This window comes from Cornus florida, unplaced genomic scaffold (genome assembly GCF_030987335.1).
Source record: "Cornus florida cultivar Cherokee Brave unplaced genomic scaffold, ASM3098733v1 CherokeeBrave_3.0.0_Hap2_Chr10, whole genome shotgun sequence".
NCBI lineage: Eukaryota > Viridiplantae > Streptophyta > Magnoliopsida > Cornales > Cornaceae > Cornus > Cornus florida.
The window spans coordinates 100,320,152-100,347,398 of NW_026775580.1; the positions used below are offsets into that span (position 1 = coordinate 100,320,152).

At 33.8% G+C, this 27,247-nt stretch overlaps 1 protein-coding gene across 4 annotated transcripts; it reads right to left on the reverse strand.

Annotated features, from left to right (window-relative positions):
• Positions 1 to 491: 491 nt before the first annotated feature.
• On the reverse strand, positions 492 to 26,989 carry LOC132276365 (uncharacterized). Of its 4 annotated transcripts, none has more exons than XM_059777766.1 (20): positions 26,845 to 26,989; positions 25,191 to 25,460; positions 24,939 to 25,020; positions 24,767 to 24,844; positions 24,598 to 24,657; positions 24,374 to 24,478; positions 20,044 to 20,154; positions 19,202 to 19,243; positions 17,140 to 17,253; positions 16,841 to 17,028; positions 13,521 to 13,654; positions 13,335 to 13,441; positions 13,183 to 13,225; positions 12,975 to 13,066; positions 11,511 to 11,559; positions 10,778 to 10,848; positions 9,972 to 10,091; positions 9,208 to 9,296; positions 3,786 to 3,831; positions 492 to 832 (listed from the first exon to the last, which is right to left on the reverse strand). In XM_059777766.1, exons 2-20 carry the CDS (start codon positions 25,265 to 25,267, stop codon positions 800 to 802), a joined length of 1,641 nt encoding a protein of 546 aa, XP_059633749.1. In that variant the 5' UTR covers positions 25,268 to 25,460; positions 26,845 to 26,989; the 3' UTR covers positions 492 to 799. The 4 variants fall into 4 exon arrangements, with proteins under 4 accessions (XP_059633749.1, XP_059633745.1, XP_059633748.1 ...); XM_059777762.1 differs by having other exon boundaries at positions 13,335 to 13,444; XM_059777765.1 differs by having other exon boundaries at positions 13,335 to 13,444; positions 16,841 to 17,025; positions 26,845 to 26,988.
• Between the last annotated feature and the right edge of the window lie 258 nt (positions 26,990 to 27,247).

Below are 27,247 nucleotides of genomic sequence, written 5' to 3' on the forward strand. Positions count from 1 at the left end.
TTTTTCTAAATTTTACTTGGCCCATTCCTATAAATTTCATATTTGCAACCAAACAATAGAATGACCATTTCATTCCATTTACTTACATTCCACCAAAAGCCAAAAGCAACATCAGCGTAAATTCATAAATATGAATGCAATTCACAGTGGTTCAGGTATGAATATACAGGTTCCCTTAACATAATAAACACGGCAGAATTATTAGGCAGAATTATACCACCCACATAACCAGAAACCCGACGCGACATTAACACGACTAGAAAATTGACACATCACATGCTAACAGCGCTCGTCAATACTTGACACGATACCACTGAAAAAAAAAATCAACGCCAGTATAGCATGAGCCTAAGGATAATGGTAGTCATAACAGAATAAAATATTTGTTCAGTGTATTAAGATTTAATTTCTTTAAGCATTGTGATTAGTACTACTGAATTACCAAGCCGAAAAAACAATGTAGGCGCAATTAACTAAAAAAAATCATGGGATACCAAAATAACCAAAGATAAACATTAGTATTTTTGATTAGTCACAACAGACACAGATATTGCAGATTAATTATCCACAAAGAAAATATAACTGAAATCTATAGCTAATGCATGCTTGGCGATACATGGTCTAGTTATGACTTCCTCTATGATAATAACATACAACAAAGAAGTAAAACTAGGACGACTGTCTTTTAATTGATTAAAAATAATATACAAAACTTATTATAGATTTATTGTTTTTCCTCTTTTTCATTTTCTACAAAGAATGTATAATGCTATAAACTTTGTGCCTAACTGAAGAGGGTTTATGCTTTTCCTTTTCTTTTTTCATCCAAAGCCTGCACATAAAAGCATTTGAATGTTATTGAGCATGATTATAGACTCAAGTAAAAAGATGTCATACAACATGAGAATGAAACCAAATATGATGAAAGATTTATTTGTATTAAACTAAACCAAAATATATAGTTTTAAAACACAACAAAATGAAACATAAGTGGATTAAAATTTTCAAAATATATCTACCAAATTTGATCAAATCTACCTAGTTCCCATCTCTACTAAATGACACAGTATACTATAGTTTACTAAAATAATGGGTAAATATACTGAATATTTAATTGCATTATCTAAACCAAGAAAACATCGAACAAAACAAAAAAATATATATATGGAAGCTAGAAAGTATATCGACCTAATCTAATTGAATCCACCAACTTACTAATCTAATTCAATCTAGCTACCTCTTTAAGTAACACAAAATACACTAGTTTACTGAAATACTGGTGGGACAACCCCATATGTCCACATATTTTTTCTCTCACAAGAGGAGGTATCCACATATTCTAACATAAGAAGTCAGTAACAATAAATACACCAAAAAAAAGTCTTCGATTCTGATATGAATCATAGGATCAACTAAAGATCAACAACGTGGCCTAATGAGATAAGAACTCACCATTGTAGTTAGTTTAGTCAAAATTATTAACTAGTCTGATCCTAAATATACAGACATGTGAATAAATAGAGAGAGAAATGTGCGCAAAGGCCCTCTAAAAACCATCAAATGAGCACAGCCAGGACACAACCAGGAAAAAAAAAAAAAGTGGCTTTACTTAATATTCGGAAGGATTGCCTAAAAAAAGAGTTGATCTACATTTATCACTTCAACAATTAGAAGCAAATATGCCAACAACGAGAACTAGACAAGTGAAAAAAACACTGAATTCGGCATCCCCAAACCTGCACGTTCAGTTTTCTACCTTAGGGTTCGTTTGGTTAGTGTCAAGTAACCAGAAAAGAAAAGGAAAGGAAAAGATTTTAATTTTAATGAAGTTTGGTTAGAGGGAAAGTGAAAGTTTTGGGGAAAAAAGGATTCCCGCATCTAAAAATTTTTCGTGCATAAAAGACGCACAAATTGTGCACTTCATATATTACTTTCCTATTATACCCATGTCAGTTGTCTCAATTCATTCTTCTTCTCTGAACATCATTGAAAAGATGAGTTTCATTCTTCTATAAATTGCTTGTTTATACAATCATGTATTACAAATTTAATTATTTGTATTTTTATGTGTGCATCCAAATTTAATTTATTTTTTCCTTTCCTTATTAAATTATTTTTTCACTTTTTTCTTTTTCTTTTTCGAAAGGTCTGAAGTTAGTAAAATATTTGTTCTCATAATTGATAATGATTAAGAGTTGTTATATATATACATAATTATTTGTTGATAAGAGTGTTGGGTGAAAACTGGGTTAGTGTTGGGATTCTTGGTCAACGATTTGAAACTCACCTATCATCAATCTCTCACTTTGATTTGTTTCACAACTCAACATCTATTCATATATGTGGTATCATAGTCCTCTCTGTGTGGTCAAACCAGAGCCAAAACTCTTAACTTGAATCCTAGAGCAAGTTGCTCTAAAATATATTAGATTAAGCTGGGACCAAAGCTTACTTTTTTTTTTTTGTACAAGCAGAAACTATAGTCCTGCCTTTCTAAGAATATGTGTTAGTTTTTATATTGATGAAGCATTTTTAGAAGTAAAAGCATTATAAGAATTTAAACAAAAAACTTTGTATGAATCTTCTTTATCTTCTACTTTTTTGGCCCATCGACTCGTGACATTAAAAATTCAGTTTATCAAAAAGTTTATTTTTCTCACCTTAAAAACATAATAATAATAATAAAGAAAAATAAATAATAAATAATAATAATAAAACTAACATAAGGAGAAAACGAATATTTGAATCCACATAGGGACAAGTGAATATATATATATATATATATATACACACACACACTATTCTATTCCATATTTTCACTATTTCCTTACTAAAATAAATAATTAAGAATAAACAATATTCATCTAACATAAATTTATTTATTTCTTTACTATTTGAATTTATATGGGTATTTTTGGTAAGTAGAATCATTTTCTTTTCCTTTTGATGCTATCCAAACTAACAAAATAAAATTTTCTCACAACTTTCTCCAAAATATTTCTTGCTAACCAAATGCATGATGGAAACTTGATTTTTCTTTCTTTCACTTCACTTTCTTTCACTTTCAATAAAATTTTCAGCCTAACCAAACAGAGCCTTAGTGAAAAAGACAATCCAAATCTACTTGGGAAACTTCCAGACTACCCCAATATAAGATGTACAGAAAGAGAAGTACGATACATGCAAAGGCAAATTATAATGACTAGCATTTTTGCATTTTTTATCCATCTATTTTTTCTCTGTGTTCACCATATCTGCAACATACATAGTACATAACTTTTTATGAAATGCAGTCTACTTAAACATGTTATGTCATATACTACATCATAATTAACCCTATGTCAACATTCTACCCCTCATACTAACGACTTGCAATTTTTAACCATATGTGGTTCTCGGAAGAAACAATAAAAAGAAAAGGGAAAAGCTAACACTGGAGAACCAATGAAGTGTAAGGAATGTGTTCTCTTCGACATTGTTTTCTTAATCAACAATATTTTTCATCACCTTACATTCCACAAAACATATTTAATCTCATAAGAGATTGACGAACAAATCAGTTGATGACATCTAAGAAGTACTGATATCGACAGGATCTTATGACCGCAACTCAAGATTTACAATCGAATAATGGGAAAAATTCAAATTTTCAAGCATATTGTGGGGTGGTAGTTCGTGTTCAAGTGATAGCTGTAGCAAATAATTGATTGTAAATAATAAACAGCTAGAAACACAGACAGCAGAAGCATCGCACATATATCAATAGATTTTGAAGGAAATAGTACCTTGCTTTGGAACATTCTCATGGTCAAAACGAGAGTATCACGCATTCTGCAGAAGAAAAGGGCTTGCATCAGATCAGACATCACTGAGTTCTTGTGCTTCCATTACTTTTTGTACCATAAAATGCAATAACTTTAACATGATAACATCTACTTACCATGTAAAGAAAGTTAAATGATGTATTTGGCACCAGATATGTGCTAATATGATTTCGAAAATGACAAAGCTTAACTAATATTTTATTAGAAACAAAATTAAACAATTAGTGAAGAATAATTTTCCATAGAAGATAAATAGTTCAATTATAGATTTAAAATCTGCAATGGCCAGAATAAAGTTCCATGACAAAAGAAATCATTTTTTATACTTACTAAAATGAAAGGAAGGTCAATCAAATAATCATTATTTGAATGCATATCCACAATCATTTGGAACATTACTCAATTGCCTTCAATTCAAAAACTTAAGAAAGAAAAGAAAGGAACACATTGTCAGAAACAGGATAGATTGTTGGATCGTTATCCAAGGCTCTAATTAAATTGTGGGCAGTAAATTAGACCTAGATGGGGGTGAATAGGTCTTATGGATATTAATTTACAGCTTTTGAATTACCGTCAATCCTTGTTAAAGATTCAGCTAATTAGTTTGATTACGTGTCTAAATTTCAATCACATAAACATATAAAGCAATAAATAAAATAAAGCAGAGAAAAAATATTTTTTACATGAAAACTCTAAACAGGGAAAAAAAAAAAAAAAAAAAAAAAAAAAAAACCCATCAAACCTAGTCCTGGGAGATCAAAATCCACTATGTGAGAAAGAGGTTACAGACCAAGTTACCAGACTCTAAACCAAGAATCACCTAGTCTCTCCCTGACTCAAACTTGCACAAAAATCTCCAAAACCCTCTATTCTCTTGATCCATTTCAAACTCGTTCCTCGCGTAATTTGCTTCTAAATGGAATTTCAACCTCCACAACTCGTGACTTTCGATCAACTTGTTCTTTGCAGAACCACTTGGTTGATACTCCAATGGATAACTTCAATTTTGTTTCTTCCTTCGATTCTCTCAATCACCTACACTATGGTAGTCTATGAAGAACTCTAGATTGATTCTCAAGGCTTCCTCTCTAAAAAAATATAAATTCTCTCAATAATATGTCAAGAGTTAAAAGACCATTAACCCATATTTAGAGCCAATATAGAAGAAACATGTAGAATGACAAGTATAATCGTTTTAGAATTCTAATTTGAGAGAATTTCCATAAAAATATGTCCGCATGGTTCAATTGGTCGAGCCTTCAATGGAGCACCACTGGACAAGCTTTTAATCAATCAAGGCACTCTCGACTTCTAAACAATTTTCTGCAAAATCTCGACCAATTGACCATTCAATTGATGCTCACTATTCTGCAAATCCTTAATTTTGAAAATCATTTTACCAAAAACCCCAATTTTGATAAACAAGATTAAAACATAATTTTGAACCTTTTAAAAATCATAACTAGGTCGTAACTGGTCTCAACTTACTTTAACCTAGATATGTGATAGAGGTGTGGGAAATATGCAGCACATTTCCATGATCCTTCAACAGTTGTAGACAACCAACTCTTAACACATTGATACACTACAATCCAAATAGGTAAAAGTCCGTGCAAAATAATATATTGGAAACAGCCAACACTTTCCCTATACCACAGATTGGGAAAATGAAGGAGAGAACATGGCTGAAGAAATGAAAATGTTGTATGATCAAATCAGGTTGAAAATTGAAGGGTCAAATGCTAAGTATTAGGAGAATGCAGATAAGGAAAGATGCAGGAAAGCTTTCAAGGAATGGAAATGGTAAAGATTTATCCAAGGGAGGAAAGATTTCCAGCTGGTAATTAATCCAAACTTAGCAAAAAGAATAATTTTTTTTTCTACAAATTATAGCAAAATGGAGGTTGGATCTCACAGAATTATCAAGATCTGCGAAAAAGCCTATAGAATTGATTTGCACAACATTTGGGTACTGATTCTGCATTTAATGTTACACGTTTGTATCCATACCATAATGGCAATGAAGAAAGAATTGCTGCTCAGCACGTTAACTCAAGGACGAGTTTCTTGGAAAGTGTGTTGTCAAAGTTTATTGAATAGGAATTATAATATGGGAAGTGAACATTTCACGCTGTTGAAATATACAAATATTTATATATAATTGTGGAGTAAAATCCTCCACCAATCATGGTGATCCGGTCAATTTCCTTCCAATTATAAATAATTCTATATAACGGTGAAGTAAAATCCTCCACCACTCATGGTGTCTCCTTTGACTATTATACGCTTTCTATATTTTCTTATCTTTATCGTGCCTATATATAGGCTCTTTGTACTCGAGCAAAAATATCTGAATAACAAAAATGTAGCCCTTAGTGACTCTTTGTCCATGGATGTAGGCCTTAGTACCGAACCATGTATATGCCCGTGTTCTCCATCTTTCTCTCTTCCCTTTTCCTATTTGTATTTCTTATTTCCACATCCAAAATTTAACACGATATCAGAGCCAAGTTGTTCTTGTAATCCCATCTAGAATTTGAGGGGGAGTATTGGTATTATTATTATAGAGCATATTCTCCATGTCTTCACATTCCTTTCCCTTCCGGTCCCTTTTTTGGATGGTTCCACACCTCGGCATTCCCCGATGTTGTTCCGGGCCATTTCCCGGCCGTTTCCCGGCTTAGTTTCGGCTATTTCCCGACGTTGTTCCGGCTTTCCCCAATGTTGTTCTGGCCCATTTCACGGCTAAGTTCTGGCCATTTCCCGGCTAAGTTCCGGCCATTTTCCCAACGAGTTCCAATTTATTTTTCCCGGCAAAATCTGGTCATTTTCCCCAACAAGATCTGGTCAATTTCCTGGCTTTGTTCCGGACACCTTCTTATCATCTTTCAAGGCGTTTCTTTAGCAAGTTAGGCATTCATGATATTCATGCTTCAACTTGAGGGGGAGTGTTGAAATATATAAATATTTCTATATAATTGTGTAGCAAAATCCTCCACTAATCATGGTGATCCGATCAATTTCCTTCTAATTATAAATATTTCTATATAATAGTGGAGCAAAATCCTCCACCAATCATGGTGTCTCCTTTGACTATTGTACACTTTCTATATTTTCTTATCTTTACCGTGCCTATATATAGGCTCTTTGTACTCAAGCAAAAAATATCTGAATAATAAAAATATAACCCTTAGTGGCTCTTTGTCTATGGATGTAGGTCTTAGTGCCGAACCATGTATATGCCCGTGTTCTTCATCTCTCTCTCTTCCCTTTTCCTATTTGTATTTCTTATTTCCGCATCCAAAATTTAACACACACAGATATCAAAATTGTTATTAATGCTATATGGGAAGCTTAAAAGTATGTCTAAAAAAAGTCAAGTGTCATTAATAGTTGTATTACCGAAGAGTCTTTTTATCTACTGTAAGAATTTTTCGTCAATATAATTTCAGTATGTTATAAGTTTGATAATGTTGGGACAGTGGAAGCGCACGAAAACAAAGATCCAATGAAAGCCAACAAAACAATCACACAGAAACACAAGATATAATGTGGTTCGACCAAAATCAGTCAACATCCATAGATGGGAAGAGATTACACTATGATTTTCGTAGAGATGTTACAACAAAAGACACCATGTAGGCATGTATCACTCCACGAGCGTATCTCCTTGCTACCAGGTGGTTTTTCTACTCTACCAACCCGTAAACTATCTCTACCCATCAACTCCCTTATGAGACTATATCTCTCCCAATCTCATAAGTCTCAACCCATAACCAAGGTACCAATTTATAGAGTTCCAAACCCAATTCCTTGTTAAATAAGGATTACAATTCCTTGAAGCCAAACTTGCCAATCAAGAAATTACATAATAAGATACAACTCTAAAATAGAAACCTAATTAAAATAGGAATTTGAGACACAATTTCCAACAAGCTCCACCTTGGTTCAAATTCCATTCAGCCAATCATCACTTTCTACGGCATTGATCATGACAATTCATTAAGGTTCAATCTTGACAATCATCTTGCAAAACTCTGATTGTCTCCACTATACGCTGCTCGATCAATAAAACCCTAAAGGCTCCACCTTGACTACTTGAGCTCCATGCCATGTAACCCATCACGATTTTTAACCGTGATGATCAAATAAGCCGATTGACTCCACCTGCAACTAAAACCCGTTGTTGCAACTCTTGAAAGTCCTTGTGTTTCTGGATCTCCTTCTCCTTTAGCTCTTATACCAATTTGTTGTGGCAGCAAAAGCGCGCGAAAACAACAAGATGCAAAGAAAGCCAACAATCAATCACACACAAACACAAGATATACGTGGTTAAGCTAAAACACACTTACATCCACAGATGAGAAGGGATTCCACTATGATTCATAGAGAAATTACAACAATAGAGTACCAAAACCGCGTACATGTCTTTTCACCATATGCCACTCCACGAGCCTATCTCCTTGGTACCAATGCCAACGACAGTTTTCCTACTCTACCAACTCATAAACTACCTCTACCCATCAACTCCCTCATGAGACTACACCTCTTTGAATCTTATACGTCTCAACCCACAACCTGGGTATCTATTTATAGAGTTTTAAACCCAATTCCTTGTTTAACAAGGATTACAATTCCAGCCCAAGACTTGCTTAATAAGAAATTTCTTAACATAATACAACTCTAAAATAGAAACCTAATTAAAATAGGAATTTGAGACACAATTTCCAACAGATAACTATTTCTCATTTTCCTGGATCTCTTCCAAATCTAGGCTCCTACAGCATTTTGAGCAACTCTGGTTTTTCTTACCTTTTCTTATTTCAGATTACTGTAACTGAATTATTACACTCTGTATTTGCTGCATTACCCGTGTTAGGTCCCCTTTAGTCAAAATGTTGGGAAAGTACATTCCTAACTTTTGGCATTTGCCTTCAAATTCAAAATGCATTCTCGCACTTGACAACCTGAGCTTTTACTGCTGCACCATGCAATGACCCTATGCTAAGAAATCAAATTGATAAAAATCCTTTTCCTCTTATATTTTTCAGCTCTTAATCTTGTGTTCTTGTTCTTTCCAACTGACAAAACAAATAGACTTGTCAATGTATTGCATCTGTACTCCACAATCATGGCATATTAATGGGAGAAGACAAACACAATAAAAGAATAATGTTTTATTTCTTCAGAGGACATGCACATTCCTATACATTGAGTTTACTGCCAGCGGAGATAATGAGTTCCTGATAGATCTCTAACACAATATTTAAATATCAGAGAGAATGGGAAAGTTTAACTTCACAACTAGTCAACAAACAACATAATAAATAAGAATAAATGTAATTAAAAAAAAAAAAACTAATAGATGAAATCAATATATTACCGGACATCATTATTTGTGCTAAAAGGAAGCGAAGAACCATCTGAACATGCTAATACAAATTGTGATGAGGGCCCCCAAGGAATTTTGATCTGCAAGAAAAACATATCAGAGAACATTACAAAATATATTGCATTCGGTGGTGGGGCATTTTCCTGAAATATTTTTTATCAATTCTTTAGCAATCACATGAGTATGTTAATGGATTGAATCCCATACACAACTCAACCACATAGCTGTGTGATTCACCCTATATGTTAGCTGTCACAAGTTTCATAATTAAACTATCTTTTAAATAGTCGAACTAATTGGCCAGCTCTGTAAAGAATCATTCTCATTCAATTATATCATGTATAATGATAATTTTAGTGATCTTGCCTGTGAAAGGATGGATAAAAGTAATTGCTAATAGGTAGCTATATACATAATGATAAATTTCAAACGTTAAAAATCCACAATACGACAATTTTTGACAATTAAAAACCATGAATACAAATTTATATTTTTCGATAAGTAATACAATTGTATATTACTAAACATATAAATATGGCTCGATCATGCTCTAGACAGATCTGTGTAAGTTGACCTGTATGAATTTCTAAAATATCATTGCATTTTGAATTATAATTATTTTGCTTCCTAACTTATTGGATCAATATATCTAAACAAAGTATTCAGAGTTTCTCCTTTTCTTTTCAAAGGAATGCAAATAAAAAATAAAAAATTAAAATAAAATTAAAAAAAAAAGAAAGAAAAAAGGAACATACCAACAAGTCCTTTGAAAATTTCTCCGCCTTGAAAACAGCCTGTGTTCTATTGACCTTAATTTGATAGTTTGATCGTCTCAAAATGAGAGTTGCTAGCTCCCAACTATCAGAAGAATCCACCTGTTGAATATTCCATGGAAAAAAATCCCATTTTTTCATACCAGAAATTGCTCAAAATACATTGTTCTTGATCTTCTCTAAAGCTGAATAAAATTTATATTATCACGCGGCTGTTTGTCTTTTGTCCAATACACAAAATTTATCCCTTTTGAACTCGTAAATTTGTTTATGTCTCTCCAAGGTTTTTTTTTTTTTTTAAGTACATTTTCTGGCACCCAAATCAACCAAGAAATTGGAATTGCTTAAGTGTTCGCACCTGGATATAGGATAGGAAAGTGGACAACTTGGATATGAGCCTAAAAACTACAGCAACAGAATTGGTATTAACATTAATAATTCATGTACCTATATGGAGTTTCTTCATAACTTAGTTCAAGATATCATCCGAACAGTGTACTAGAATTATTGAAGCACTCCTATAAACTAGCATTTGAAATTCCAAATTATACTTAGGCAACAGATATGACACTCTACATGCAAAAGAGAATGTAAAACATATTATCACTTTTTCTGCTATCAAGGAATGAATGGTTAAACAACCAACAGGCCCTTTGCCTGGATGGTATAAAATCCTCCTCCGGAATGGGAGGACGTGGGTTCAAGCCCCAAGTGGGGCAAAATGGGTGTGTACATTGCTACTCTTAACAAAAAAATAAATATGAATGATAAAGCTAAATCAAACCTACCAGGAGTTGCACATTAAATGTGGCTTGTCCTTTAGAAATATGTGTCTCAATCTCCAATTGCATATCTGGATCTGCAAAATACAGTAGTGCTCAACAGAAAATTTTGCATATAAAATAATATGAAAGAGAGAGGAAATAAAAAAAAAAAAAAATTTCCTTGGAACTCAAAAGAATACAATGCCAGACATGTAATGCAAAATAAAGGATCCACATCTTCGCTGACATGTCAATAGAACTTCCATTGTAAACAAAATTTAGGAATGAAATTGGAACAACTATTACGATGAAAGGGACCCACAGAAGCATTGCTTTACAATTACTTCATGCAACTATTCCCATCCTTCCTATCATACTTTCACATCCAAGGTTTACAAGTGAAACTATAAGGATCATAGAATTCTTAGTCTCGAGGAGCATTTGTCTGATGTTTTTCAGGTTTGCTCACCCAGTTTGCTTTTTATCTCATATCCCATATGTCCATCCTCTCGTTAACTTGGTCATGACACAACCAGTGGAATTGATCATGTGGAATAACTACCACCAAAGCCTATAGCCTGGTGGTACTTTCTCACCCTCCAAAGTGGAAGGTCGAGGGTTCAAGTCCCTATAGGGGCATGTGTTATTTACCAGAATAATATATATATATATATATATTTGGAATAGCTATTGAAGGTTTTGGGATTTCCAAGGATTCGTTAGGTTTTACCATCATTTACTATCCAAATAGACTTACCACATGATATTTTGTTCTGATCATTTGCAAAAAGTCTGACTAGTTCCCCCTGACAACAAGAAGCATATTAGCACAAAGATACAGGAAAACTATCTCCATAAACCAAATACAAAGAAGAATCAAAGTTGCCCAAATGTAAATATCTTAATCTTCTAGAGAGTCAAAGTGACAAACATATTGTCATATGGAAATTTGTATGCTCATTGGTACGATATAAAATGTGGTAATACATTACGAGAAAAACCTATCACAGACTCCAACAAGATTTAAGACTTAAATTTATCCTCACTTCTCTCAACTCTTTGATCATCTCTCATTTATTTCCCTTCCACCTTGAATGAAACCCAACTTCTCCACATACAATGGGAGGAATTGATCTTCTCCAGTAATTAAGAATTATCTAAATATCCTAACTCCGAGACCCTCCAAGTGCAAAGAGGTACACGGGATGCTTGATAGTGTCTGAACATCCTATCCAACTCAAAGACATCCCCTCCCCACAAAATGCAAAAAAGGGATAATAAGTTTCTTTACTCCTATATAACCCATACTCTTTTACATTATTATAATTTTTACCATCCTTCAGTTGCACTTTTGGCATAATCCATTATTATAAAAAGTAGACATAAGACTCATCAAAAAAAAAAATAAGAAGTAGACATAAGAGAGCTTTTACATTCTAATAATTTCACTTTCCTTTGGTTTCATTATAGGGATATTATATATTAACAAATGTAGGCATAAGAGAGAAAAAATCAAACTAAATCACCAATTCCAGTGAAGTGGCACATCAATATTTATGGGACCTTTTCTGCACAAGAAAGCACATTGAGAACCAACCTCAAAGATAGTAAATTAATTGTTTTGGGTGGCATTAAAATAAGGACGGTTATAATTTTCTATAAATGGGTTTGATATGATTAGATGATACCTGCAAAACTATCATACAGATGCAATTCTCCAAAAAGAAATTGCTTAAGTTTCAACTACTATTCAACGTTCAACTCATAATGACTTTTCAGATCCATTAAAAATAATAATTTTTGTGGAATTAATATTATTTTATTAAATGATGGTAACACGAGTAAATTTTCCATATCAAATAAAGGCATTTCCCCGTGTAATTCATGCCAACAGGTGGTGCTGGGAGGATAAGACTTGAGAAAAGCCTACATTCCCAGCATACAAGGGGTGCTGGGGGACAAGACTGGAAACAGGCCTAACATTTGACAATATTTTGCACAAGGTAGCTGCTCTCAAGTTGAGTTCTCACACTTCTCAGTCTGAGTTTTTTACCATGGGTTCATGGCACCAAGCAATAACCCTTAATTTTTATACAAGTTGATCACAAATGAATATAATATATTATTCTAAATTTCATTTTGGAAAAAAAATAAAATTACATGGAAGGACATAAATGGAATTTTCAGTATTAAAACATATAGAAGTAATGCTAATAAAAACCTGACGGCCTTGGTCATCCATTGGTATGCACTCAACAGCAATAATTTTATCAACATCATCAGCTGTGACTGCATATTCAGGATTTGTTGCTCCTGAACCGAAAGACAGAAAAATAGACTTAATAAATAATTTTCGGAAGTAAAAAGGATATTACAGAGTAAAGCACTGCCTAAAGAATATCAAGTTAAAAACTCATCTCAACACTTACCCTCAATGTACTGCCTTGTGCCATCCTGAAGATGACGAACCCACTAATATGCAACCAAATATTGTAGACAGAGACAATTTAATCCTTAATTTATGATCAACGGGAAGAGAAAATGTGAAGTTTCATGTGAATCAACCAGGGAGAACATTTACCTGGAATATACAAAGAGAAGTTCCACGCACAGGATATCCACAGCCTAGAAGTTTGCCTCCTGGTTTAGCGTCCCCAATAATTTGGAAACCATCTATGCCAGGTCCCTCTTCTAATGGCCAAAAAAAAAAATACTATTAGAATTTTCAGTTCTTGTGCCTTTTTTTACAATCAATAAGATCCATTACCTTCGGAAACAGAAGAAGCAACCCTGTCATGCCTGGCAAGAGGATGAAACAAGTTGTCACTGGTCGTTTCCTCAGGTCTCATATTCACCTTACCTCTATCAGCTGAATTATCGTAAATAGGGCCCACATCTTCCCTGAAAAATATAATTTGCCAGTATGAGCTGGACATGTCATAACAAAACAGGATGCTTGCATAAGAACTGAACCTTCAAATTGAACAACCAAACGAGGGAAAGGAAATTCCTTGGGTATATATCTACTACTTTTGGAAAGAAAAAAAAACAAAGGAATATCTACCACTCAATCTAATCATGTCCCATTCTATGTTCGCTTGCAACTAGAAGGATGAAAAAAAAAAAAAAAAAAAAAAAAAAAAGAGTTGCTACCATCCACTGAGCCAGGATTTGAAGGATAACCTCTATTAAGTCTTAAGAGGAACCTTTGTTTATTTATTAACAGGCCAATCCAAGTCTGCAAATTTATGAAGTTCTAGGTAAAGGTTGCCAGTGATGACTAAGGATGGTGCCAGACAGCTAATATTACATGGACTCTTCCAAAGTATAGAGTGCACATGTCAGAGACACAACACTCGGACAAGGGTATCAATATGTGTCCGACATATTTGGTTGGACGTGTAACTAAATGGTATTTCCAATAATTCAATTCTATTAGGTTATTGCTTCAAAAATACTTAAATGCCAACTGCAAACACTATATTACATAAAACCTTATATCACTCTAGAAAATTAAAGAAATATAACAAATACTAGGAATATTTAATCGTATCTTTGTATCAATCTATTTGAAAATTTTATACATCCAACGCTCGAATACATAGTGCAGCCGACAGAGGTCCCTGAGTATAGTTAACTTAGCTAGACAGCCAGCTTACAGCAGCAATTACAATAACTATAATCTCCAAATTTGTCAAGTTCTAGGTAATAATGATTGTGAGTTATGACCAGTGATGGTTCCAAATAGTCCGCGTATATCATCAATTGTCTTATCTATAAAGGAATATGATATTCACAACTTATTTCTATATACATATATGTATTAGTAATAAAAGTTCAAATCTACCGATAATGAAAGGGCAAACTTGGCTTTTTGGGTCAATGACTAAAGAAAATACAAATGAAGCAGGGAAAATAAATATTTGGTATGAATATCAAATACTTTATTTGTTGGTGCCAGATTCTACACTGGCTCACAACTAGAAGGAAGAAATGAAGAAATGAAATGTTTACCAGTCACTTATCTCCCCTGCTAAATCATAAATGAGCCTTAGTTGAAATAAAGAAATTAAGTTAAATTAAAATATAAATCCAAGTCTGCAAATTTATCAAGTTCTGGGTAAAGGGTTATGAGTTTTGACCAGGAATGATGTCAGACCACTCAGCTTATTTCAGAAATTACCTTATCTATAAATGTCATATGATATTTTGATCCCCAATTTAATTTTTATCTATTGGTAAATAAAAGTTCAAAGCTACAGAGAATGAAAATGATTGCAATGGGTTTATGAGAACATGACTGAAGAAAAAACAATAAAATTTTGAGTAGAACTTTTAAGAAATATGGAAATTGCTAAGCTGTGAATGCCATACAATTTTAATGCATTTAGAAGATTTTCAAAGTACAATTTAAAGCACCATGCACCAAACTAGGAAGAGTATATGAAAAAACAATTCATTAAATATAATTATTTAAAATCCAAGGAACTTGCTTTTAATATTTTCGGAAAAAGAATATATCATCAGAGTTTTTTCAAGGAATTAAAGAAATAAAATAAAGATAAAATTTATGTAGTTTAAACTCAACCATTGATACATTTTCTCTCCGTCAAGTTATTTTTCAGTTCCTTACTTGGCCATAGTGTGGATAGTGGGACTTATACAACAAGAGTGGTGCATGAGTTGGCAAATTAGGATCATCAATTACTGTTTCCACTGTATTCCTTCTTCAACGAAGAAAAGGTGACAGCTATTTAAATAATTAATTTTGCATGTCCATAAGGAGAGGTAGCTTAATAAAACAACAAAGATAAAAGAAAAGGCGACAAAAAATAATAAAAGAAAATGCTTTTTTTGAGAAACACTTGGTATAGGAACTTTTACATTTTTCTTTTCTTGCACTTTTTGTACTCTAAGCAAGTCAACTAAATGTGGGAATTAGTCCAAGCAATTTAAAAACATGTGGATCACAGATAAACTAAGCATGGCATCAATTCTATTCCATTTTTTGGTAGTTTAAGCGAGTTGACTAAATATAGAAATTAGTCCAAGCAATTGCAAACATGAGGTAATATTAGACAGACCAACCATGAAACCATTTTTATATTCACATACATTGATAACAAGGAAAATTAGTAAAGAATATAATTAACTAAACAATAAGAGCAGGATCAGATCAACTCAATTGTCAAAGATGATTTAGGAAAAGAGAAAATCAAAGATGATTTAGGAAAAGAGAAAATCAAAGATGATCTCTTTTGGGATGAATTATTGTGACCTGTGAAGCTGTAACTGATTACATATATAAAGTTTAAGTGCACATCACCATATGATGTTAGGACTTCCAAATTCATGCATGAATGGTAATAAATAAACCATTAATGTCCATGATGTGCTCAGTCGCTCACTGGAACTCACCTTTTGCTGCATTTTTCTACATATTATCATGTTTTTAACTTATTTCAAATATTTCAACCCCAAGTTAACATTTATGTCTCTATTCAAACCTCAAGCCATTAGTTTGCATCATTTTCAATTTGGTCTTTATATCTTTGCCAATTCTCTACTTTCGAAGTCCTTGAAATCTCCATCAATATAAGTATTTTGCCCTCTACCTTAAATTTTACCAACTTCCTTCATCGTACAAGAAATCTAATTATAGTGAGAAATTTAAGATTTGGCATTATTTTTCACCAAGAATGATGATAAACATGGGGAAAATACTAATGCATGTTGGAAAAGGAAGAATATCTGCATCTCTAGACTGACTTAACAAACATTGGGATTTTCACAACTAATTTGGGTGTAACAACACCTGTGACACTTGACATTAGATGGTATATAGAAATAATATGTTCAGGTGATAAACCAAAAAATCATTTAAACATACCTCCAATGACTATGGCGCCCAAAAAGGTACAAACAAAGAATGTATGAGAAAACAAGAAACACAAACCATTTCCCATACATGGTACAGTTCAAACAATATGTAGCTAAAAATAATTATGACATGTTTCCCATACATGGAATGTAAAAAGAGAAGAGAGATCAAACCCTCACAACAAATCTACAAATTTTCATGCCAACCTATTAGCATCAGAAGCGAGCTTTGGCACATTGTCACTGTTTAACTGCTGGTGCATCTCTCTATTAAGTGTTAAGCTTCTCATTTGCACAAGGTCATTATCATGTTCATATCTTGACCTTTTATCATTTGATTCCAGATGCCTTTCATCAGCATAATGATTATAGGGAGGAATGCCATGCCGATCCTGCTTTAAAAAGAATATAATGAACAAAAAAAAAATGAACAATATAAAATATATAATGGCAAGATAAATCAGGCAGAAAAAATAAAAAGCGAGTAATAAAATTGCCAACTGTACCGCAGATCTCTGTGGAAGTTGACCATTCAAGAGACTAGAACCAGAATTATCTTTATTAAGGAATCCATCCCTAGCATGATTTCCCATCATAGAAGTTAACTCTCCAACTCTAGCCTGTGATTAAAGTAACTTCATCCTTAATATCTTCTCATCAACTATGACCGCCAAATGCAAGCTATATTAAAGTCCTTGCAAAGGGAAAACTCAAAAACTTGTAGCAGAAAATAAACACCTCCATGCTATACTTGTAAGCCACAATAACAAGCTATACCAAATTTCCTCAAAGGCACACAAAAAAAGAATCTCCATACAAACCTGGAAATGATCTAAAAAATGATGCATTTATATCTATGAAAATCCGTACCTAGATAAAGAAAAACAATTGATTTCAAGCTTATTGCAGAGTATCACATCAAAAAATTGATCACATTCTTAATCAATATGATAAATGACTTTTAACTATTTCAAATGGATGTCGACGCTGTTTTTGTCAGTTTCACTTCATATCTTTACATTTCTGAACTTGGAAAAGTAAAAGAATGCAAACAAGGGCCATTGCTTGGTGGAATGGTGAAAGGTTGGTCTGTCAATCTAACTAAAAATAATAGACAACTATAATACTTCGATCAATTCGATCTCTCTCTCTTTAAACCCCCAAAAAGGGTTTTAATATATACTCAATTCTCATGAAAGATGGTTTCTCTCTATTAAAACAATACAACCACCATTGAGAACTCCATTGATATATACTCAATTCTACTGAAAGAAGGATTCTCTCTACTAAACCTATATAAGCACCAACGATACAACCACCATTATGAACCCCATCTTCACTTGACCCATCATCTATATGTTGTTGATCAGGTGCTAGCGTTTCAGGCTTTCAGCAGCTGCTAGTCCTTGAACCCTTTCCCTTCCTCTAAAGTCATCATAAGATTGCAAATCCAACAGGAACACATATAGCTTTGAAACCAACACAAGAAGGAAGAATTCAAGAAACAGAGACAATCAGAAATGCACAATTTCAACGAAATAATTCAGCCAAAAAACTCCAAAAGGCTCAACCCATATAGAAGAACTGAAGATGTACCTAGTTCTAAAAGGCTACAAGCTATTTTTAAGAACTACTACCATAACCCTAATCAAAATCTCAGCTCTTTAAAAGACAAAAATACCCTATAAGAACTGCTACTGTAACATAAGCACCGATGCTACAGCAACTGCTATACAATCACACGAGCACTCATGCTACAGTACTAGTTATAGTGATATGAACGGTCATGGTACAGTAAAGCATGTAATAATTCACAATTAAAACAAAATTAAAAATAATACTCAAGAAATAAAATATCTATCTCGTATTATTTTGGTTGTTTCTTTCGGTTTGATTTCTCCATAAACTGAACTGATACACGGACAGTGTCGTTGCAGATCAGGCAATAGCATACCATGGTGATGATTGTGATCTACTTATGAAAGTGATATTTGTAATAAAAGGTGGTCGTCCCCCAAAGGGATTAGAAGAGTAAATGCAGAAATGGAAGCATAGGCAATGTGAATGAAAAGCAATTTTAAGATTGTTTAGAGAAGCCGTATCTATCTTTCTATGAGTAACCAAAGAAAACAGCCTGATATGCTTTGGATATACAACATATCCACGATAAAATTCATGAACTATAAGTCAACAAGAAAAAACCTTGAACATAAGATGAAAGTTTTGACTATACAACAGCAGTCCTAATAAGATCTATAAACCATAAATCAACAAGAAATGACCTTAAACATGAGTACACAATACAAATTGTTCATGCATCAGATATTTTACTACATAATGCAGTATTGGGGAGGGGAGAAATCTAGGCAAGAGAAAACTGTGGGAGAATATGGTGGTACCATAGCTTGAACCCTCACGGTAACCAAACACCGCAAGGACATCACTCCCAAGGCAAGCGAAGCTACGGTAGGCAAAAAGAAAGAAACAATAATTAAATGTAAAATGCATCAACCTTTAGCAACTACAACAAATTCACAATGGCAGCAAATTACAAGATAACTATCTTACATGTGAAGTTCTAATCTTCATCTGCAGTTGATCATATAAGAGCTGCAAATAAAAAAACAAAAATAAAAAGAAGTATACCCGAATCAGAAATACTCTTTGAAAGATAAGTAGAATATATATTTGTATATCAAGCACAGTTCTAGTAAACTCACAGGCCTAAAGAAGAAGGGTTTTTTTTTTTTCACCTTTGGGTAAGTAAAGAATGATTGGAGATAACCACAAACATGCTCATGTTTGTTCCTTTTATTCTTCAATAATATGAGATCACTAATTTGAGATTTAATTCTTGTATTATTTTTTTAATTAACCCATAATTTAATTTCTTGTAAAATAACAAAGCTACAAATTAGTTATTTAATTCATGGTTATATGGATAAAATGACCAAAATTTTTTTTTTTTATATGTATAAAAATATATTATATTATTATTTTTAACATATCCTTGCCATATCCATGTCCAGTTCTTTTGAGATTTGTTGTATCACAGTGTCCGTATCGTGTCATATCCGTGCTTCCTAGCTAGTCACCATTGGAAACTCAGCCCAAAGGATTCAACAGGGCCTCAATTTGGGCCATGTTGTACACATTAAAAAGTCGCAGATTACTTCAGGGAAGCAACATAGCTACAGGCATAAAACAACCAGATCCAAAACCTGACACATAATGGCAATATGTAAAGCCCCTGGTTATCCCATGAATGGAAGGCAAACTCATATATATATATATATATATATATATATATATATATATATATCTCATATCATGGGACTGTGTGACCTACTAGCCACGTTGTCATTGTGTCAACTGTCACATAAATTACCTGTATGGTATACAGCTCATACCTTTACACTGTCAGAAAGAGAAGAGGCATTAATAACATGAGGCCAAATGCCATATTCAGCCAATAAGCCCATCATTGATGACATAAAGATGAATCTCTCATCCTCCACAACCTGAAACACAAATACAGTTTTAACTTGGAGAAATACTAATATAAAAGATAATAAAAAGGGGGCAAAGAAGGCAATAGATGTCGAGCAAGGTAAGAAAATGAAGATATCCACATGCAAAGCAGGTCAAGATGTTACATGCGGAAGTTATATAGGTATTTCAAAAATAAGAATTTATTATTTATTTTTATGGCTTGACCAGAAAGAAAGTTGTTATATATGACAACATTGACAGTTTGTTGACATTGTAGGACTGCAAGTATATGCATAAGTATACATGTACATGTGTGTATCTAACCATAAGAAACTGAAGGCAGTGTATGTGTAAAAGGATGGGGCTCAGCCCTAATTACACAATAAGGACTTAGGTCATGATCTTATAACATGTTGAAGATTGAAAGAAGTTTCTCCATGTGCCCCTAATTAGTTTTATTTGGTTTATATTAGAAGCTAGTTTATGTCTAGCCAATGGACTTTAATATAATAAGTAATCCTGATTGATTGAGTTTGTTCTCCTAGTTTGATTAGAAAATGTCGAAAATGGGATCTCCATTTAACTCAGTATTCTAGGACATTTTAAGAGAGAGGAAAATTATTACTAAAATGATTTTTTTTTTTTTTTTTTTTCATTCCTTGCTACCTGTCAATGCTCTATTCCCTTCATTGATCGTTTGGTTGTGGCATATTTTCACATAATATAATTAATAAGATAAAAGGGTGCTCATAGAATATTGGTGATACGTATTGGCACGAGAGTATGATTTAAATCAACAGGCATGTGGTATATATTGAGTGATATCGTTTCCAAATATTTAGAAGTTTTGTCAAATAGCAGAGCCCAATAGGTCAATCTTGGGTGGTTTATTAAAACTGTTCACTCCAAGGTCAACAGTGTTTTGGTTAGACTGGAAGAAAAAACCTGCAGCGATTAGCAGAATAATTGGGCAGTAGCATGGTCCTAAAATAGGATAGTGACAAACTCGGGTCTTGAGTGAATACTTTTTCACAAAGCACCGGGTCTGTCAACAGAGAAGCCAAATTACTCAAAGTTGAAGCAGCAAAAAATATGAAGAGCGAACAGAATTTGATCAACACCATTATCAAGACTGACACAAGTAATTTTTGTCATCTTGACTCTAATAGGAAGATGGAGACGTCACCTCATCAAGACTTGTAAAGTTTTTTTTTTTTTTTTTTAATATATATATGAGTAAAATTTCATTGAACAAGCGATAGGAAAACAGGGTATGAGTTATTTTTGTTGAGCTGGATAAAAAGATGGACATGTTGCCTTCAGGTTTCCAAATTGGAATTTGGAAAAAGTTAAAAACTAGCATCAGAAAATCATTATAATTGCCATCATGGAGTTGGTGATTATCTTTCAGCATGCAATTTACACAAACTTAGTTGGTGGAATGTCTCCTTATATCAATTCTACACAAATGGACAAAAAAAATTGAAAAAATGGGTCTTTCTTGTTTATAAGTTTTTTTAAAAAAAAAAAAAAAACAAAACAAAAAGGGTCATTGCTTGGTGAAATGGTAAAAGGCCCGGACTAATATGCGTGAAGATGCAAGTTCGAGTCTTGAGAACAACCACTTTGCTCAAGATAACATCAAAGGTTGGGTTTTCTTCATGTTTCCCTCCATAACCTCCTGTAGGCAGGACATACATTAGGAAATTACTTTTAGAGGGAATTAAATCAAGGCCATCAGGCCACTACATTTTGGAGAAAAAAATCATAAATTGACACCAGTGTCATCAAAGGCCCAAGGTGCACTAAGGCACTAGAGGTCCTTTGCAGCCTAGGCGCAAGCCACGCAAGGCGAGGCGCGTGCCTGAGTGAAGTGAGGCACGCACACAATTCAAAAATTAAATTGCTATTAAAGCATTCATATTCCATATTAAAGGAGCAAGTGTTTTCAAAGGCGCGCCTGATGTATGCCCTAGCACAAGTGTTGTGCCTGTATGAGCCTAGAGCCTAGGCGCACGTGAAAGTGTGCCGTTGACAAAACAGATTGACTCTAGAAGAAGTTTAAACGTTTGTCAACATTTAATGCTTGGCTAAACGTTATGAGTACCCACTAATTGCATGGTTAACTCCTAATTTTTATTGGAACATTAAATTTAACAAAAAATTGTTTCAGCCTTGGAAAGTAATAAGAAAACCGTTTTTCTTTTCTATTCTTTTTTGTGGGGGGTTGTGGGGTGGGGGGTGGATCAGGGATGTTTATACTACAACTTGACATGTTAACTCAGTGTTGTTGATTGACACATGGCAAACAAGATGACATGAACACAAGTAAGGCGATGCAAGATGGTCGGCAAGAGGATAACCCTGTAACAGCCAATAAGTACAGGGAAACAGCGGAACACAACTCGCGTAAGTTTTCTACGATCATAGCCACAATGGGCCACATTGGTGAGTTGCTTACAATCCTTCACACCTAGTTTCTTAGAGTGAGTTACGTATAATACCGATCATTGAAAAGATACAGGTGAGGTGTGTACGGTCCTATATTTATTAACCACAACGTTCATGATGTGTTTTGTACTTTTGTACGATTTATGGGAAATTTAGGGACTTGCGGGAAGACTAAGAATCTAATAGTTAATCATGATTATTAACAAGAAAGAAAAAAAATTTAAGACATGCTTTAAAAACAAAAGATTAAAAAGGAATTAATCGAACAGTATACAGTTGATGACTAGATCATGAATTGCAATCGAGAAATTCCTTTATATAATTGATCTTCTATAAAGTTATATATTGACTATAGATGTAAGATTATTACTTGCTAGGCGCTTGATCAGTGAACTGTTATGTAATCATTCAACGATGGCTGCTTTGAGGCAAACCTCCCGACTATCTGTGCATCCCTACCTCCTTTATCGCTGTGCAGTCATTTGAGAGCTTTAGCTGATGATCCAAGTTGTTTCCCTCTCAGTGATGTAGCTTATTTCCCATCATCTCACCAGCCAACCTTGACCTCTGTTATTTTATGTTGAGGTCATATTTAGTTTTCAAAGATTGCCTTGATTTGGTGTGATCTTATTAAGCTGTGAACTCACTCCCATTTCAGGTAAATGTAGAGTTGATCATGGTTAAAGGAATTCATAGATATTTTATTTGTTGGAATATCATTATTTTTTCCATTCTTAAAAATTTCATTTTCATAATAATTGAGAGAACAATTTCATTTACATTGGAGATTCACACTTTCGTGGCTTTTCGATTGTGCTTCGGACATGGTGTTAATCTATATTCTGGATTTTGGTCATTTGTTATTGGATCTTGAGATAATCTGGCAAAGAATATTATATACATTAGAATGTGATTTCCCATTTCACCAGATTTGGGTATTGGACAAGTAATCTAAATTCAAACTTGGGGGCATGACATTTGCTCTGGTACTTCCTAGTGCCTGGACAGGAAGGTCTATATTCAAACTTGGGGGTATGACATTTGCTTTAGTACTTCCTAGTGCCTAGCACCCAAATTCAATGTCCGTCAAGATTGTTCTTAGCTAGTTAGAGGCATCTTTAGATATCAAGAAAGCAATGTTATTTGGAATTTTGCCAAGCCTGTTGGTGAAGGGTTTGCTTGAAAGCTGAGAACATAGCTCCATTAGAGGCCTTTCAACATGTTGCCACTTTGGTTTGCATAATTCTATGGTGGAAGGAGATTCCTCGGTAGCCTATTGATTTGGAATAAATGCAGATTCCTCAGTAGCCTATTGATTTGGAATAAATGCAGGAGCTCAGGATGACGGAAATCTATGAGCTCAGGATGACAAACCGCTGGCATTCCTAATAGCCTTCTGTATAGAGTATACTCTATTATTTTCTAACAAATTGTCATTTCCTCTTACAAAATATATATATATATCCAGCAATAAGTTCCGTTAATGTAAAACAAGATGTATTTCAAGTAAGTTTTTCTTCAACTGATTAAAGGACAAGCAAAGTTTATAAAAGACGGGGGGTGGGGGGGAAAGAAGGCGAATTGTTCTTCCTGAATATACATACTTCAAAAGATGTAATAAATAAAATAAATAACAAAAAGAACCGTAGCTTTTTTTAGCTCAGAAAGAGAAACTCATTCCACATCCATTCTGCTCAATTAATGCATACTCAGAGTTCTATCTTTAAATAGAATTACAAAAAAGAAAATTATACAAGGTGTACAGGAAGGTAAAAATTGCTGGCTGAAATTGTGTACCTTTAAATCGTGAACCAATTTTAGATTTTCTTCAAGATCACCTTTTCTGTGAGCCAATTCGTTTAAGGATGAAGTTATTGCTTCATTTTGCTTCTCATCTATAGCCTGTTACTCGAGATAATGTTAACTAAAATGACATTCCATTCAAAGGAAAATGATAACTAAATACTATACAAGGAACAACTGCAAAAGAAAAGCTAGTAATTTCCAAGAAATGGACAAACCATTCGTAAGTCAGCAAATTTTCTCTCCAGTATATATTTCTCATTCAGAAGCTTCAGTTCCTGATACCATGGAGACCAATTAATTGTTTTGCAATTGAGAGATGCAGAATCACGAAGGCTGTAACAGCATTAACCACATGTGAGCAACGGGCTTCACAGAATGATGTACCTTAACACAAGCAGCAGCAATTTGTTCACGAAGAAACAGGATTTCCTCTTTTTGAGCCCTGGCCCGTGAATAAAGTTCCTACTCATAAATTTAGTAAGAGAAAAGGAATCACACCAGCTTCTATGTAAGTTCAGAATTATATATTCCCAATGAAAATGTGAAATTCCAGTACCATAACCTCTTGATCTTGAAAATACTTGTCACTATCATCTGCTTTCAAATTCCTTGAATCTGAATTCTTTTCATAGTTATGCCTTCAAAACAAAAACGAACACTGGCTTTGTTGAACCTCAAGTAATTGCGATATAAGGCTTTTTCGAGTTGAGAAAAAAACTAATGCATCTTCATCTTAAAGAAGTCTTAAAATGAAAAGTATAAATTAGCATGAATTTCTTCTTTCTATTAACCGAAGTTTAGAGCTTGCCTGTTTGGATATTCAGAGTTTCGTGGCTGAACCCCAGCACTGTTGTGCCCATTCATAGAGATTTTATCAGAAGACATTGTATTTGCAGTTCCAAGTCCTCCCAAAGACAACTTGTAATTGCCAGACAGTTAAATTGTTCCATCATCAATGAATAAATATCGCATTTCACCTCATATTGTTCTCCTAATCCATATATAAATCTGCAGATAATGTTGTAGTTCAGTGTTATCTGACCCTAGTACCAGGTGTTCCAGGAACTAGAATTACGACCTGTCAAGAAGATCAACAATCATTTAATTTGATGCAACTCAAGAGACAAAGCATTCATGCTGTTTTACAATTGCTTTACAATTGACTTCATCTCACAATTTCCGCATGTGCTAAAATTATGTTTGTAACTGTTGTAACCGTTCTTTATGTATATTTCTACGATTAACTTTCATGAACTCATGTAACTAGTCATGAATATATTTCATGCCGAAACCTTGATTTTTATTGAAACATGCCCATATGTATACTTGATCAATGGTCTCAAGCAGATCCCCACATGTAAAACTTAAGAAAATATCCCATAGAGACTTTGACTGCAATGGTCTCAAACAGGCTAGTCTCTAGTTTTTACAGCAGGCAAAATTTGAGAAAAGATGTCATAAGAGACTTTTACTGCAGCGTTCTCAAACAAGCTAGTCTCTAGTTTGAGAAATTATTCCCGGGCCAATCATGCGCTAACACATAAACAAAATGTGTAGTTTTTACAGGGTATTGGTCAACCACCTGCTACTGAAGAAAAAATTGTGTTCCTAGACTTGATCACCAGTGACATATCAACAGTAAACAATGCATAGAATCATATTGACATGGTGCGAGAGATGCGTTCTATAACCGAGATGATAATTCATTCAACTAAGTAAATAAACATATGCTAAAGAAGACGAGTCAAAATATAGAGTCAAGTTTCATCATAGCAGCTGTATAATGAGTATCACAAAGAGTCACAAAGATTTCTCACAGAACAAACAAACTCTAGCTTTTACAAAACACAATTACATTTTCCACTCAAGAATCATCACAAGTATCTTTGACTATGAATCAATGTACGCAAATTGTGCATTTTAATTGTGAAAATCAATCAGTAAAAGACAGTGACCAACCAAAACATTTTGAATTTTTTTTTTTTAAAATAACAATAATTGAATTATTTAAAAAGGAACAATAAGATAAATCAATAAAGAATCAAACTCAGAGGTGTTCAAGAAAGAAAAGTCCCAAAAAAAAAAAAAAAAAACTAGAGAAAAATCAATCATAACAAGAATTACGACTGAAGAGTTGTTTTACATCAATCAATAACTTGGTGAGCACAAATCCAATAAAATCAAACAAAATGAACTCTGGAAGTTTGATGCATACCTCTCCGTGTGTATCGAATCAAAATTACACAATGAAGTAAACTCGATAAAGTTCAAGAAAGTAAGTAAAGCAAAAGGAGGACATATCAATTAACCAAGAACTAAAACAAGACTCGTTCTATATCAACAACAAGTGTACTTCAGTCGATTAAAGGAAAAAAATTAAAAATAAAAATAAAAATTCACTGAAAACAAGCAATTGTGTGAGTCTGTGTGTGAATAAAGTGAAGAATTCTAGAAAAGTTAACCTGAGTGTTTTTGCAGAACTCTGGAAGGGAGACTAGAATAGGAGATCCGTCAATTCAAGAAAAGAAAGCTAGAGAGAGAAAGAGCGAGGGGGGTTTAGAGAGAGAAAGAGAGGGAGGGGGGATGGTTTTGTTCGAGAAAGTCAAATGCAAGTCGTTGGAGTTTTCCACGAGGGCACGGCAAAGCGAGTGTGAAAGCGAGACACGAGAGTGGAAAAATAAAATAGCAAAAAGTAGAAAGGAGGCGTTATGAAGTGGGATTAGTAGTTTTTTGGTTTCTGCCCGCAAGGGGAAGTTACGGGCAGTTCCGTATATGGGTGATGCCATGGATTGCGTTGCAGAGAGATGATAAGATGACTTGTGGATGGACGAGAAATAATGTTTTTCAACTTTTTGTTTGCCAGCG